The sequence below is a fragment of the Oncorhynchus gorbuscha genome, linkage group LG16 (genome assembly GCF_021184085.1).
Source record: "Oncorhynchus gorbuscha isolate QuinsamMale2020 ecotype Even-year linkage group LG16, OgorEven_v1.0, whole genome shotgun sequence".
Taxonomy (NCBI): Eukaryota; Metazoa; Chordata; class Actinopteri; order Salmoniformes; family Salmonidae; genus Oncorhynchus; species Oncorhynchus gorbuscha.
In genome coordinates this window covers 81,429,562-81,443,688 of record NC_060188.1, presented here as the reverse complement: position 1 = coordinate 81,443,688, position 14,127 = coordinate 81,429,562, and the positions used below count along the sequence as shown (strand labels likewise).

General features: G+C 50.2%; 1 protein-coding gene across 1 annotated transcript in view; it reads right to left on the bottom strand.

Annotated features, from left to right (window-relative positions):
• Nucleotides 1–14,127, bottom strand: part of LOC124000157 (A disintegrin and metalloproteinase with thrombospondin motifs 6-like) — a 247,176-nt gene that overhangs the window by 126,597 nt on the left and 106,452 nt on the right. Inside the window, exons 13-14 of the mRNA XM_046306337.1 lie at nt 5,048–5,193; nt 181–244 (exon numbers count right to left, since the gene is read on the bottom strand). Of these exons, the coding sequence (XP_046162293.1) occupies nt 181–244; nt 5,048–5,193 (210 nt within the window). The remainder of the gene's footprint in view (nt 1–180; nt 245–5,047; nt 5,194–14,127) is intronic.

Sequence of the window (14,127 nt, the reverse complement as noted above, 5' to 3'; positions counted from 1 at the left end):
GGCAATATGCGTATTGTTACGTCACGCCAATAAAGCAAATTTAATTGAATTGAGAGAAAAAGAGACAGAGCGAGAGAGAGAGTGAAGAGAAACAGTGAGAGAAAGAGAGAAAGAGAGTGAGAGAGAGAAGCAAAGAGAGGAGGGGAGGGTGGAAGAAAAAGAAGGGGAATGTGAACTCACATCTGTGTTACACGATCTGTAGCGCTTCCTCTCTCCGAGACAGTACTTCCCTCCTCCAGAAGGCCTGAAAGAGAGGAGAGAAACGAGGGAAGAATAAAGGGTTCCAAAAGTTTTTTGGTGCTGTCCCCAGGAGAACCGTTTTTGGTTCCAAGTAGAACTCTGTTAAGTTCCATGTAGAACCCTCTGCGATTCTGGTGCAGCACATGCGGCCTACAAAGTTACAAAGTTACAAGCATAGGCTAGCAAATGTTATTTTCATTTTGAAATATAATAGGGCCTATTTGTATAAGTAGGCTGACGCATATATTCCTTTCATAATATTTCCCATTATTAGCCTACCTCCTCTTTCTCTCTCTATTGTTGCTTCAATTCTTCCTCGATTTCAACAGTTCAATTAAATAAGTTTAGCTGTCTTTATCTTAATCCTTATTTTTTGGTATTTTGGGGGGGTATTTTAACCCCTTTTTCTCCCTAATTTCGTGATATCCAATTGTGATCTTGTCTCATCGCTGCAACTCCCTTGTCACGCCTTGGTCATAGCATTTTGTGTTTTCGTTATATATTTGGTCAGGCCAGGGTGTGACATGGGTTTATTTGGTTGTGTTTCGTATTGGGGTTTTGTAGGTATTGGGATTGCGGCTGAGTAGGGGTGTAGCATAGGTTTGGCTGCCTGAGGCGATTCTCAATCAGAGTCAGGTGATTCTCGTTGTCTCTGATTGTGAACCATATTTAGGTAGCCGGGGTTTCACTGTGTATTTCATGGGTGATTGTTCCTGTCTCTGTGTAGTTGTTCACCAGACAGGCTGTATTAGGTTTCACGTTCCGTTTGTTGTTTTGTATTTGTATCGTTATTTCATGTATTTCGCTATTCGTCATTAAAGAACATGAGTAACCACCACGCTGCATTTTGGTCCGACTCTCCTTCAACAAACGAACGCCGTTACAGAATCACCCACCACACACGGACCGAGCAGCGTGGTAACAGGCAGCGACAGCAGGAGCAGTGAAAGGAGGATGAATTATTCAGAGAATGGACATGGGAAGACGTGTTGGATGGCAAAGGTTGTTACACTTGGGAGGAGATACTGGCCGGAAGAGATCGCCTCCCATGGGAACAGGTGGAGGCACTTAGGAGAGCAGAGGCAGCCGGAGATAGGAGCCGACGATACAAGGGAACACGGTTGGCAAGGAAGCCCGAAAAGCAGCCCCAAAAATGTATTGGGGTGGGGGCTCAGGGGGCTTACAGGGAGTATGGCTATGCCAGGTAGGAGACCTGCGCAAACTCCCTGTGCTTACCGGGGGGCTAGAGAGACCGGGCAGGAACCGTGTTATGATATGGAGCGCACAGTGTTTCCAGTGCGGGTGCATAGCCCGGTGCGGTTCAGACCAGCTCTTCGTATTGGCCGGGCTAGAGTGGGCATCGAGCCAGGTAAGGTTGGGCAGGCTCGGTGCTCAAGAGCTCCAGTGCGCCTGCACGGTCCGGTCTATCCAGAGCCACCTCCACACACCAGTCCTCCGGTAGCAGCTCCCCGCACCAGGCTTCCTGGGCGTGTCCTCGATCCAGTACCACCAGTTCCAGCACCACGCACCAGGCCTTCAGTGCGTCCCGCCTGTTCAGCGCAGCCAGCGTTTTCCTCCTCTCCTGCGCTGTCAGAGTCTCTCGCCTGTTCAGCGCTTCCAGAGCCTTCCTCCTCTACAGCGCTGCCGGAGCCTCCTGCCTGTTCGGAACAGCCTGAGCTGCCAGACTGCATGGAGCAGCCAGAGCTGCCAGTCTGCATGGAGCAGCCAGAGCTGCCAGTCTGCATGGAGCAGCCAGAGCTGTCAGCCTGCATGGAGCAGCCTGAGCTGTCAGTCTGCATGGAGCAGCCTGAGCTGTCAGTCTTCATGGAGCAGCCAGAGCTGCCAGTCTGCATGTAGCAGCCAGAGCTGCCAGACTGCATGGAGCAGCCTGAGCTGTCAATCTGCATGGAGCAGCCAGAGATGCCAGTCTGCATGGAGCAGCCAGAGCTGCCAATCTGCATGGAGCAGCCAGAGCTGCCCGTCTACATGGAGCAGCCAGAGCTGTCAGTCTGCACAAAGCTGCCAGTCTGCATGGAGCAGCCAGAGCTGTCAGTCTGCATGAAGCAGCCTGAGCTGTCAATCTGCATGGAGCAGCCAGAGCTGCCAGTCTACATGGAGCAGCCAGAGCTGTCAGTCTGCACAAAGCTGCCAGTCTGCATGGAGCAGCCAGAGCTGTCAGTCTGCATGGAGCAGCCTGAGCTGTCAGTCTCCATGGAGCAGCCAGAGCTGCCAATCTGCATGGAGCAGCCAGAGCTGCCAGTCTGCATGGAGCAGCCAGAGCAGCTAGATCCGCCAGTCAGCCATGATCTTCCAGATCTGCCAGTCAACCAGATTCTTACAGATCTGCCAGTCAACCAGAATCTTCCAGATCTGCCAGTCAACCAGAATCTTCCAGATCCGCCAGCCAGCCAGGATCTACCGGAGCCTACTACCTGCCTGAGCTTCATCTCAGTACTGGACTTCCTCTCAGTACTGGGCTTCCCCTCAGTACTGGGCTTCCCCTCAGTCCCGGGATGCCCCTTAGTCCCGGGATGCCCCTCAGTCCAGGGCTGCCCCTCAGTCCTGAGCTGCCCCTCAGCCCCGAGCTTCCCCTCAGCCCCGAGCTTCCCCTCAGCCCCGAGCTTCCCCTCAGTCCCGAGCTTCCCCTCAGTCCCGAGATGCCTCAGTCCCGAGCTGCCCCTCAGTCACGAGCTGCCCCTCAGTCACGAGCTGCCCCTCAGTCCAGTGGGGTTCTGGGTGAGGACTATTAGGCCACGGTCGGCGGCGAGGGTGGATTATCCCAGGACGCGAAGGGGAGGAACTATGACATTAATGGAGTGGGGTCCACGTCCTGAGCCGGAGCCGCCACCATGGACAGACGCCCACCCGGACCCTCCCTCCCTTTGAGGTGCGTCCGGGAGTCCACACCTTAGGGGGGGGGGGGGTTCTGTCACACCTTGGTCATAGTATTTTGTGTTTTCGTTATATATTTGGTCAGGCCAGGGTGTGACATGGGTTTATTTTGTTGTGTTTCGTATTGGGGTTTTGTAGGTATTGGGATTGCGGCTGAGTAGGGGTGTAGCATAGGTTTGGCTGCCTGAGGCGGTTCTCAATCAGAGTCAGGTGATTCTCGTTGTCTCTGATTGGGAACCATATTTAGGTAGCCGGGGTTTCACTGTGTATTTCATGGGTGATTGTTCCTGTCTCTGTGTAGTTGTTCACCAGACAGGCTGTATTAGGTTTTCACGTTCCGTTTGTTGTTTTGTATTTGTCTAGTTATTTTATGTATTTCGCTATTCGTCATTAAAGAACATGAGTAACCACCACGCTGCATTTTGGTCCGACTCTCCTTCAACAAACGAACGCCGTTACATCCCCAACGGTCTCAGGAGAGGCGAAGGTCAATTCATGTGTTCTCCAAAACATGATCCGCCAAGCCTCGTTCCTTAACACCTGCTCACTTAACCCGGAAGCTAGCCGCACCAATGTGTCAAAGGAAACACCGTTGAACTGATGACCGTCACTAGAGTAAAGCCCCTTCAGCCAAAACCTCCCCTACCCCAGACAACGCTGGGCCAATTGTGCGCCGCCCAATGGGACTGGGATCAATCCCAGATTTGAAGTGATGCCTCAAGCACTGCGATGCAGTGCCTTAGACTGCTGCACCACTCAGGAGGCCTATCTTAACCATTCTAATGACATCCTTGAATCATATAGGACTAGAAGTGGATGTAGAAGGCGTTCACTTCTCTTCAGGAACATTGAATGTTTATGGGTCTGTATAAATAACTGCTATAGCTTACCGGCATCGTACGTTTGCTCTTCTTTCAAACTGCAGAGAGTTCTATTGGCTGCTGTATTTAACATTCATCAAAAAAGAGCTTGTTAATTGGTATAAGAAATGCAAAAAAGTGTAATAATTATGTACAGCAAGCTATTCTAGTCTAGCTTTTCCTGCCTGGGACTCCAAGAGCTAAGGAGCATTTTTTTTAAGGAGAGGCCAGCAGAGCACAGATGCTTTTGTATTGCGCAAGAGACAAAGGCTATAAGTTAGAAACTTATTATACATAACCCATAGTTAATTAGCTAAATATAAGGCTAATACTGCATTGAATTTATAACTTGAAAGAGGTAGGCTAGGACATCTTTATATAGGGCTATATTTCAATCTAGAACAGGATGATTTATTTTGGAATGGAGTTAATGAAGAGAGAGAAAGACTGGGTGCACTGATTTAAAGCAACGATATTCAAGTGATAGGCTGTTTTACTTTTACAACACATTTTTACAATGTATCTTTACAATTAAAAAACAAGGTGATCCCTGAAAGCCAGATGGAGCTGGGTAAATTAGACGCGCATTCAGTCTTTTATTACTGTAGCAGAGGCTATGGTTCAGCAAATGTAGGCCTACCTGTCACAAGATAAAAATTTAGCACGCTGTGAACTGCATTGTAAACGGCGCTCCATCGTGAGATGGGTCTGTTCCCACCCTGAGCGTTGATTCATGCAGAGGCCGTAGGGAAGACAGATTTAAACATTGCATATAATTTAACAGTTCCGTTTCACGCCATTCTGTTCATATAAATAATTGATTATAATTTACCGGTTCCTCATAGTTATTTATCCCGGGAAAAGGGAGTGGTCTTGGGCAGAAGATCTCAGTAACCGGGTTCCCGCCATTCAACCTAGTATCTACTGGTTATCTACACAGTATACTTAATAAATATTTATATGATCAACGCATTAGTGATCACACACACACACACCTGTAGATGAGGTCCTGGATGTGTGTGTTCAGCTTGCTGTGGCTTACTTTGCCTACTTACGCTGGGCTGTCACAGTGTCTCATGGAGGATGAGACTCCCCCTCCGCAGGTCCTGCTGCACTCCCCCCACGATGACCAGGGACCCCAGCCTCCGTCCACACTCTGGGGCCACGTCCCGAATATCACACACTCCCCCTGGTAGCACCACTGAGAGGATGGGGGGGTTTAATCATTGATTAAGGTTGTAGAGGTTGTAGGTCTGTAACTGTGTCTGTGAGTACGGTTATGATTATTGTGGATAATCAGATTAGTATAATAGTTTGATTCAACCGTTTTTCATGCTTTGCAAGAAGAATGATTTCCTTAATAATCCTGTTTACAGGGACACATCTGAATTCAGGCTACCTGATGGCACTCTGATAAATGCAGAAAATCTCCATCAAAATAAACGTTCTATCACAGCAACCGTGTTCTTTTTGGGAAACATATCTGGTTCTGAGTTGGAACATATCAAGTTGGTATGTGAAAACTACTTCTAAGACACACATATTCAGTTGTTCTGAACTCACTTCCCTCACGGTGAAGAGGGAGACTCACTCTGCTGGTGCTAGCATATGTGCAGATCAAATACACCGCTGGAACGCCCATTAATAGTTTGAAAGATTGCTTTACACCGATTAAGATAAGCAGAGTAAGATGTTTACATGACTGTTGCATAATCTGCCTAGGTGCCATAATCAGTTTAAAATTGAATTATTACCCTCCCTCCCTCCCTCACTCCCTCCCTCCCTCCCTCACTCCCCCTCACTCACTCACTCACTCACTCACGCACTCACTCACTTCTTCACTCGTTCACATCAGAGATGAACAATGCAGAAGGACAGAGGCAGACAGTACACAGTGGCAAAATACCTGACCACTGTGACTGACCCAAAATTAAGGAAATCTTTGACTATGTACAGACTCAGTGAGCATAGCCTTACTATTGAGAAAGGCCCCGTAGGCAGACCTGGCTCTCAAGAGAAGACAGGCTATGTGCACACTGCCCACAAAATGAGGTGGAAACTGAGCTGCACTTCCTAACCTCCTGCCCAATGTATGACCATATTAGAGACACATATTTCCCTCAGATTACACAGACCCACAAATAATTTGAAAACGAATCCAATTTTGATAAACTCCCATATCTACTTGGTGAAATACCACAGTGTGCCATCACAGCAGCAAGATTTGTGACCTGTTGTCACAAGAAAAGGGCAACCAGTGAAGAACAAACACCATTGTAAATACAACCCGTATTTATGTTTATTTATTTTCCCCTTTGTACTTTAACCATTTGCACATCGTTACAACACTGTATATAGACATAATATGACATTTGAAATGTCTTTATTCTTTTGGAACTTCTGTGAGTGTAATGTTTACTGTTCATTTTTATTGTTTATTTCACTTTTGTTTATTATCTACTTCAGTTGCTTTGGCAATGTAAACATATGTTTCCCATACCAACAAAGCCCCTTGATTTGAATTGAGAGGGATAACCAGGGCACTGTACTCATTCTCCTTGGCTCAGAGCAGAGAAAGGCAATGCACTAACACACTGTATAAACAAGATTAACACTGCAGGGAGAGGGAGAGAGAGGTCAGTGAAGGAGAGAGAGGTCAGTGAAGGAGAGAGAGAGAGGTCAGTGAAGGAGAGAGAGGTCAGTGAAGGAGGGAGAGAGGTCAGTGAAGGAGAGAGAGAGAGGTCAGTGAAGGAGAGAGAGGTCAGTGAAGGAGAGAGAGAGAGAGGTCAGTGAAGGAGAGAGAGGTCAGTGAAGGAGGGAGAGAGGTCAGTGAAGGAGAGAGAGAGAGGTCAGTGAAGGAGAGAGGGAGAGAGAGGTCAGTGAAGGAGAGAGGGAGAGGTCAGTGAAGGAGAGAGAGAGAGAGGTCAGTGAAGGAGAGAGGGAGAGGTCAGTGAAGGAGAGAGAGAGAGAGGTCAGTGAAGGAGAGAGAGGTCAGTGAAGGAGGTCAGTGAAGGAGAGAGAGAGAGGTCAGTGAAGGAGAGAGAGGTCAGTGAAGGAGAGAGAGAGAGGTCAGTGAAGGAGAGAGAGAGGTCAGTGAAGGAGAGAGAGAGAGGTCAGTGAAGGAGAGAGAGAGAGAGGTCAGTGAAGGAGAGAGAGGTCAGTGAAGGAGAGAGAGAGAGGTCAGTGAAGGAGAGAGAGAGGTCAGTGAAGGAGAGAGGGAGAGGTCAGTGAAGGAGAGAGAGAGAGAGGTCAGTGAAGGAGAGAGAGGTCAGTGAAGGAGAGAGAGAGAGGTCAGTGAAGGAGAGAGAGAGGTCAGTGAAGGAGAGAGAGAGAGGTCAGTGTGAAGAGAGAGAAGGAGAGGAGGTCAGTGAAGGAGAGAGAGAGAGGTCAGTGAAGGAGAGAGAGAGAGGTCAGTGAAGGAGGGAGAGAGGTCAGTGAAGGAGGGAGAGAGAGGTCAGTGAAGGAGAGAGGGAGGTCAGTGAAGGAGAGAGAGAGAGGTCAGTGAAGGAGAGAGAGGTCAGTGAAGGAGAGAGAGGTCAGTGAAGGAGAGAGAGAGAGAGGTCAGTGAAGGAGAGAGAGAGAGGTCAGTGAAGGAGAGAGAGAGAGGTCAGTGAAGGAGAGAGAGAGAGGTCAGTGAAGGAGAGAGAGAGAGAGGTCAGTGAAGGAGAGAGAGAGAGGTCAGTGAAGGAGAGAGAGGTCAGTGAAGGAGAGGGAGAGAGAGGTCAGTGAAGGAGAGAGAGGTCAGTGAAGGAGAGAGAGAGTCAGTGAAGGAGGGAGAGAGGTCAGTGAAGGAGAGAGAGAGAGGTCAGTGAAGGAGAGAGAGGTCAGTGAAGGAGAGAGAGAGGTCAGTGAAGGAGAGAGAGGTCAGTGAAGGAGTCAGTGAAGGAGAGAGAGAGTCAGTGAAGGAGAGAGAGGTCAGAGAGAGAGAGAGAGGTCAGTGAAGGAGAGAGGGAGAGGTCAGTGAAGGAGAGAGAGAGAGAGGTCAGTGAAGGAGAGAGGGAGAGGTCAGTGAAGGAGAGAGAGAGAGAGGTCAGTGAAGGAGAGAGAGGTCAGTGAAGGAGAGAGGGAGAGGTCAGTGAAGGAGAGAGAGAGAGAGGTCAGTGAAGGAGAGAGAGGTCAGTGAAGGAGAGAGAGAGAGGTCAGTGAAGGAGAGAGAGAGGTCAGTGAAGGAGAGAGAGAGAGGTCAGTGAAGGAGAGAGAGAGAGAGGTCAGTGAAGGAGAGAGAGGTCAGTGAAGGAGAGAGAGAGAGGTCAGTGAAGGAGAGAGAGAGGTCAGTGAAGGAGAGAGGGAGAGGTCAGTGAAGGAGAGAGAGAGAGAGGTCAGTGAAGGAGAGAGAGGTCAGTGAAGGAGAGAGAGAGAGGTCAGTGAAGGAGAGAGAGAGGTCAGTGAAGGAGAGAGAGAGAGGTCAGTGAAGGAGAGAGAGAGACGGCAGTGAAGGAGGGAGAGAGAGGTCAGTGAAGGAGGGAGAGAGAGGTCAGTGAAGGAGAGAGAGAGAGGTCAGTGAAGGAGGGAGAGAGAGGTCAGTGAAGGAGGGAGAGAGAGGTCAGTGAAGGAGAGAGGGAGAGGTCAGTGAAGGAGAGAGAGAGAGAGGTCAGTGAAGGAGAGAGAGGTCAGTGAAGGAGAGAGAGGTCAGTGAAGGAGAGAGAGAGAGAGGTCAGTGAAGGAGAGAGAGAGAGGTCAGTGAAGGAGAGAGAGAGAGGTCAGTGAAGGAGAGAGAGAGAGGTCAGTGAAGGAGAGAGAGAGAGAGGTCAGTGAAGGAGAGAGAGAGAGGTCAGTGAAGGAGAGAGAGAGAGGTCAGTGAAGGAGAGAGAGGTCAGTGAAGGAGAGAGAGAGAGGTCAGTGAAGGAGAGAGAGAGAGAGTCAGTGAAGGAGAGAGAGAGAGGTCACTGAAGGAGAGAGGTCAGTGAAGGAGAGAGAGGTCAGTGAAGGAGAGAGAGAGAGGTCAGTGAAGGAGAGAGAGAGAGGTCAGTGAAGGAGAGAGAGAGGTCAGTGAAGGAGGGAGAGAGAGGTCAGTGAAGGAGAGAGAGAGACGGCAGTGAAGGAGGGAGAGAGAGGTCAGTGAAGGAGGGAGAGGTCAATGAAGGAGAGAGAGGTCAGTGAAGGAGAGAGAGAGAGGTCAGTGAAGGAGAGAGAGAGACGGCAGTGAAGGAGGGAGAGAGAGGTCAGTGAAGGAGGGAGAGAGAGGTCAGTGAAGGAGAGAGAGAGACGGCAGTGAAGGAGGGAGAGAGAGAGGTCAGTGAAGGAGGGAGAGAGAGGTCAGTGAAGGAGAGAGAGAGACGGCAGTGAAGGAGAGGAGGTCAGTGAGGGAGAGAGAGGTCAGTGAAGGAGAGAGAGAGACGGCAGTGAAGGAGGGAGAGAGAGGTCAGTGAAGGAGGGAGAGAGAGTCAGTGAAGGAGAGAGAGAGACGGCAGTGAAGGAGGGAGAGAGAGGTCAGTGAAGGAGAGAGAGAGACGGCAGTGAAGGAGGGAGAGAGAGGTCAGTGAAGGAGGGAGAGAGAGGTCAGTGAAGGAGAGAGAGAGACGGCAGTGAAGGAGAGAGAGGTCAGTGAGGGAGAGACAGGTCAGTGAGGAGAGAGTCAGTGAAGGAGAGAGAGAGAGGTCAGTGAAGGAGGGAGAGAGAGGTCAGTGAAGGAGAGAGAGAGAGAGGTCAGTGAAGGAGAGAGAGAGAGGCAGTGAAGGAGGGAGAGAGAGGTCAGTGAAGGAGGGAGAGAGAGGTCAGTGAAGGAGAGAGAGAGACGGCAGGTCAGTGAAGGAGAGAGAGGTCAGTGAAGGAGGGAGAGAGGTCAGTGAAGGAGAGAGAGAGAGGTCAGTGAAGGAGAGAGAGGTCAGTGAAGGAGAGAGAGAGAGAGGTCAGTGAAGGAGAGAGAGGTCAGTGAAGGAGGGAGAGAGGTCAGTGAAGGAGAGAGAGAGAGGTCAGTGAAGGAGAGAGAGAGAGAGGTCAGTGAAGGAGAGAGGGAGAGGTCAGTGAAGGAGAGAGAGAGAGAGGTCAGTGAAGGAGAGAGGAGAGGTCAGTGAAGGAGAGAGAGAGAGAGGTCAGTGAAGGAGAGAGAGGTCAGAAGGAGAGAGGGAGAGGTCAGTGAAGGAAGGAGAGAGAGAGTGAAGGAGGTGAAGGAGAGAGAGAGAGGTCAGTGAAGGAGAGAGAGAGGTCAGTGAAGGAGAGAGAGAGGTCAGTGAAGGAGAGAGAGAGAGGTCAGTGAAGGAGAGAGAGGTCAGTGAAGGAGAGAGAGGTCAGTGAAGGAGAGAGAGAGGTCAGTGAAGGAGAGAGAAGAGAGGTCAGTGAAGGAGAGAGAGAGAGAGGTCAGTGAAGGAGAGAGAGGTCAGTGAAGGAGAGAGAGAGAGGTCAGTGAAGGAGAGAGAGAGGTCAGTGAAGGAGAGAGAGAGAGGTCAGTGAAGGAGAGAGAGAGACGGCAGTGAAGGAGGGAGAGAGAGGTCAGTGAAGGAGGGAGAGAGAGGTCAGTGAAGGAGAGAGAGAGAGGTCAGTGAAGGAGGGAGAGAGAGGTCAGTGAAGGAGGGAGAGAGAGATCAGTGAAGGAGAGAGGGAGAGGTCAGTGAAGGAGAGAGAGAGAGAGGTCAGTGAAGGAGAGAGAGGTCAGTGAAGGAGAGAGAGGTCAGTGAAGGAGAGAGAGAGAGAGGTCAGTGAAGGAGAGAGAGAGAGGTCAGTGAAGGAGAGAGAGAGAGGTCAGTGAAGGAGAGAGAGAGAGGTCAGTGAAGGAGAGAGAGAGCGAGGTCAGTGAATGAGAGAGAGAGAGGTCAGTGAAGGAGAGAGAGAGAGGTCAGTGAAGGAGAGAGAGGTCAGTGAAGGAGAGAGAGAGAGGTCAGTGAAGGAGAGAGAGAGAGAGGTCAGTGAAGGAGAGAGAGAGAGGTCACTGAAGGAGAGAGAGGTCAGTGAAGGAGAGAGAGGTCAGTGAAGGAGAGAGAGAGAGAGGTCAGTGAAGGAGAGAGAGAGAGGTCAGTGAAGGAGAGAGAGAGAGGTCAGTGAAGGAGGGAGAGAGAGGTCAGTGAAGGAGAGAGAGAGACGGCAGTGAAGGAGGGAGAGAGAGGTCAGTGAAGGAGGGAGAGGTCAATGAAGGAGAGAGAGGTCAGTGAAGGAGAGAGAGAGAGGTCAGTGAAGGAGAGAGAGAGACGGCAGTGAAGGAGGGAGAGAGAGGTCAGTGAAGGAGGGAGAGAGAGGTCAGTGAAGGAGAGAGAGAGACGGCAGTGAAGGAGGGAGAGAGAGGTCAGTGAAGGAGGGAGAGAGAGGTCAGTGAAGGAGAGAGAGAGACGGCAGTGAAGGAGAGAGAGGTCAGTGAGGGAGAGAGAGGTCAGTGAAGGAGAGAGAGAGACGGCAGTGAAGGAGGGAGAGAGAGGTCAGTGAAGGAGGGAGAGAGAGGTCAGTGAAGGAGAGAGAGAGACGGCAGTGAAGGAGGGAGAGAGAGGTCAGTGAAGGAGAGAGAGAGACGGCAGTGAAGGAGGGAGAGAGAGGTCAGTGAAGGAGGGAGAGAGAGGTCAGTGAAGGAGAGAGAGAGACGGCAGTGAAGGAGAGAGAGGTCAGTGAGGGAGAGACAGGTCAGTGAAGGAGAGAGAGAGACGGCAGTGAAGGAGAGAGAGAGAGGTCAGTGAAGGAGGGAGAGAGAGGTCAGTGAAGGAGAGAGAGAGACGGCAGTGAAGGAGGGAGAGAGAGGTCAGTGAAGGAGAGAGAGAAACGGCAGTGAAGGAGGGAGAGAGAGGTCAGTGAAGGAGGGAGAGAGAGGTCAGTGAAGGAGAGAGAGAGACGGCAGTGAAGGAGAGAGAGATCAGTGAGGGAGAGACAGGTCAGTGAAGGAGAGAGAGAGAGGTCAGTGAAGGAGAGAGCGAGAGGTCAGTGAAGGAGAGAGAGAGAGGTCAGTGAAGGAGGGAGAGAGAGCTCAGTGAAGGAGGGAGAGAGAGGTCAGTGAAGGAGAGAGAGAGATCAGTGAAGGAGAGAGAGAGAGGTCAGTGAAGGAGAGAGAGAGAGGTCAGTGAAGGAGAGAGAGAGAGGTCAGTGAAGGAGGGAGTGAGAGGTCAGTGAAGGAGGGAGAGAGAGGTCAGTGAAGGAGAGAGAGAGACGGCAGTGAAGAAGAAAGACGGAGAGTGAGAAAGAGAGAGAGTCCTTAAGACCTTGTTTCCAGTTTGACTGAAATAGCCTGGGAGAGAATGTCTTATCAGAGAGGAGCTGACACACACTACCTATCTATCACCCCGCACACCTATCAGCCTTTCACCACCTGCAAGTGTGTGTGTGTTTACCTGTGTGTGTGTGTGTGTGTGTGCCACAGAAAGCTGTGACCTTTGGGTGACACGACTACTGTACCAATGTCTAGGACAGTAGCATAATAGTCTTTCCTGGGAAACCACTTATTTTCTCTCTCTTATCTCCTTTCTTCTACTTATCTCTCCCCCTTCTCTTGCTCTACCCCATACCTCATTCTTCCCTCTCAAACATCACTACTTCTACTTATCTCTCCCCCTTCTCTTGCTCTACCCCATACCTCATTCTTCCCTCTCAAACATCACTACTTCTACTTATCTCTCCCCCTTCTCTTGCTCTACCCCATACCTCATTCTTACCTCTCAAACATCACTACTTCTACTTATCTCTCCCCTTCTCTTGCTCTACCCCATACCTCATTCTTCCCTCTCAAACATCACTACTTCTACTTATCTCTCCCCCTTCTCTTGCTCTACCCCATACCTCATTCTTCCCTCTCAAACATCACTACTTCTACTTATCTCTCCCCCTTCTCTTGCTCTACCCCATACCTCCTTCTTCCCTCTCAAACATCACTACTTCTACTTATCTCTCCCCCTTCTCTTGCTCTACCCCATACCTCATTCTTACCTCTCAAACATCACTACTTCTACTTATCTCTCCCCCTTCTCTTGCTCTACCCCATACCTCATTCTTCCCTCTCAAACATCACTACTTCTACTTATCTCTCCCCCTTCTCTTGCTCTACCCCATACCTCCTTCTTCCCTCTCAAACATCACTACTTCTACTTATCTCTCCCCCTTCTCTTGCTCTACCCCATACCTCATTCTTCCCTCTCAAACATCACTACTTCTACTTATCTCTCCCCCTTCTCTTGCTCTACCCCATACCTCATTCTTCCCTCTCAAACATCACTACTTCTACTTATCTCTCCCCTTCTCTTGCTCTACCCCATACATCCTTCTTCCCTCTCAAACATCACTACTTCTACTTATCTCTCCCCCTTCTCTTGCTCTACCCCATACCTCCTTCTTCCCTCTCAAACATTACTACTTCTACTTATCTCTCCCCCTTCTCTTGCTCTACCCCATACCTCATTCTTACCTCTCAAACATCACTACTTCTACTTATCTCTCCCCCTTCTCTTGCTCTACCCCATACCTCCTTCTTCCCTCTCAAACATCACTACTTCTACTTATCTCTCCCCCTTCTCTTGCTCTACCCCATACCTCATTCTTCCCTCTCAAACATCACTACTTCTACTTATCTCTCCCCTTCTCTTGCTCTACCCCATACCTCCTTCTTCCCTCTCAAACATCACTACTTCTACTTATCTCTCCCCCTTCTCTTGCTCTACCCCATACCTCCTTCTTCCCTCTCAAACATCACTACTTCTACTTATCTCTCCCCCTTCTCTTGCTCTACCCCATACCTCCTTCTTCCCTCTCAAACATCACTACTTCCTTTCTATCCTCTACCTTTCTCACCACCACCAACACTTTCCCCTTTGTCCCCCTCCACTTCTCCCTCCCTCTCCTACCATCTCTCCCCCCCTTCCCTCTAGTTGGCAGGGCCTCTCCATTACAGGCCTGGTGACAAATGGTTGACAGTCGTGTTCCTTTGAAGCCGCCCCACATCCCCCTCACCACCCACCCTCAACCCAGACAGGAGCGCGTCATCAGCCTCCCCCCAAAGCCCCCTGTCCTAAAGCCCCCTGAGCTGATCTCAACTTGGGCCCCCTGTGTAGCCCAGGACCTGGTCGGTGGCCCCCAGCTCTGAAAGGCTCCAGTCAGCAGACAGTAATGACACATGACAGCCTCCTATTCTTTCCTTTTAGACCTCAGACCATCCAGTGACAATGGCCGCCGTAATCTGTGTTAAAACTGTCTCACTGTCGTCCGTCTAACCTGACCGCGGCGTGGCGAGTCA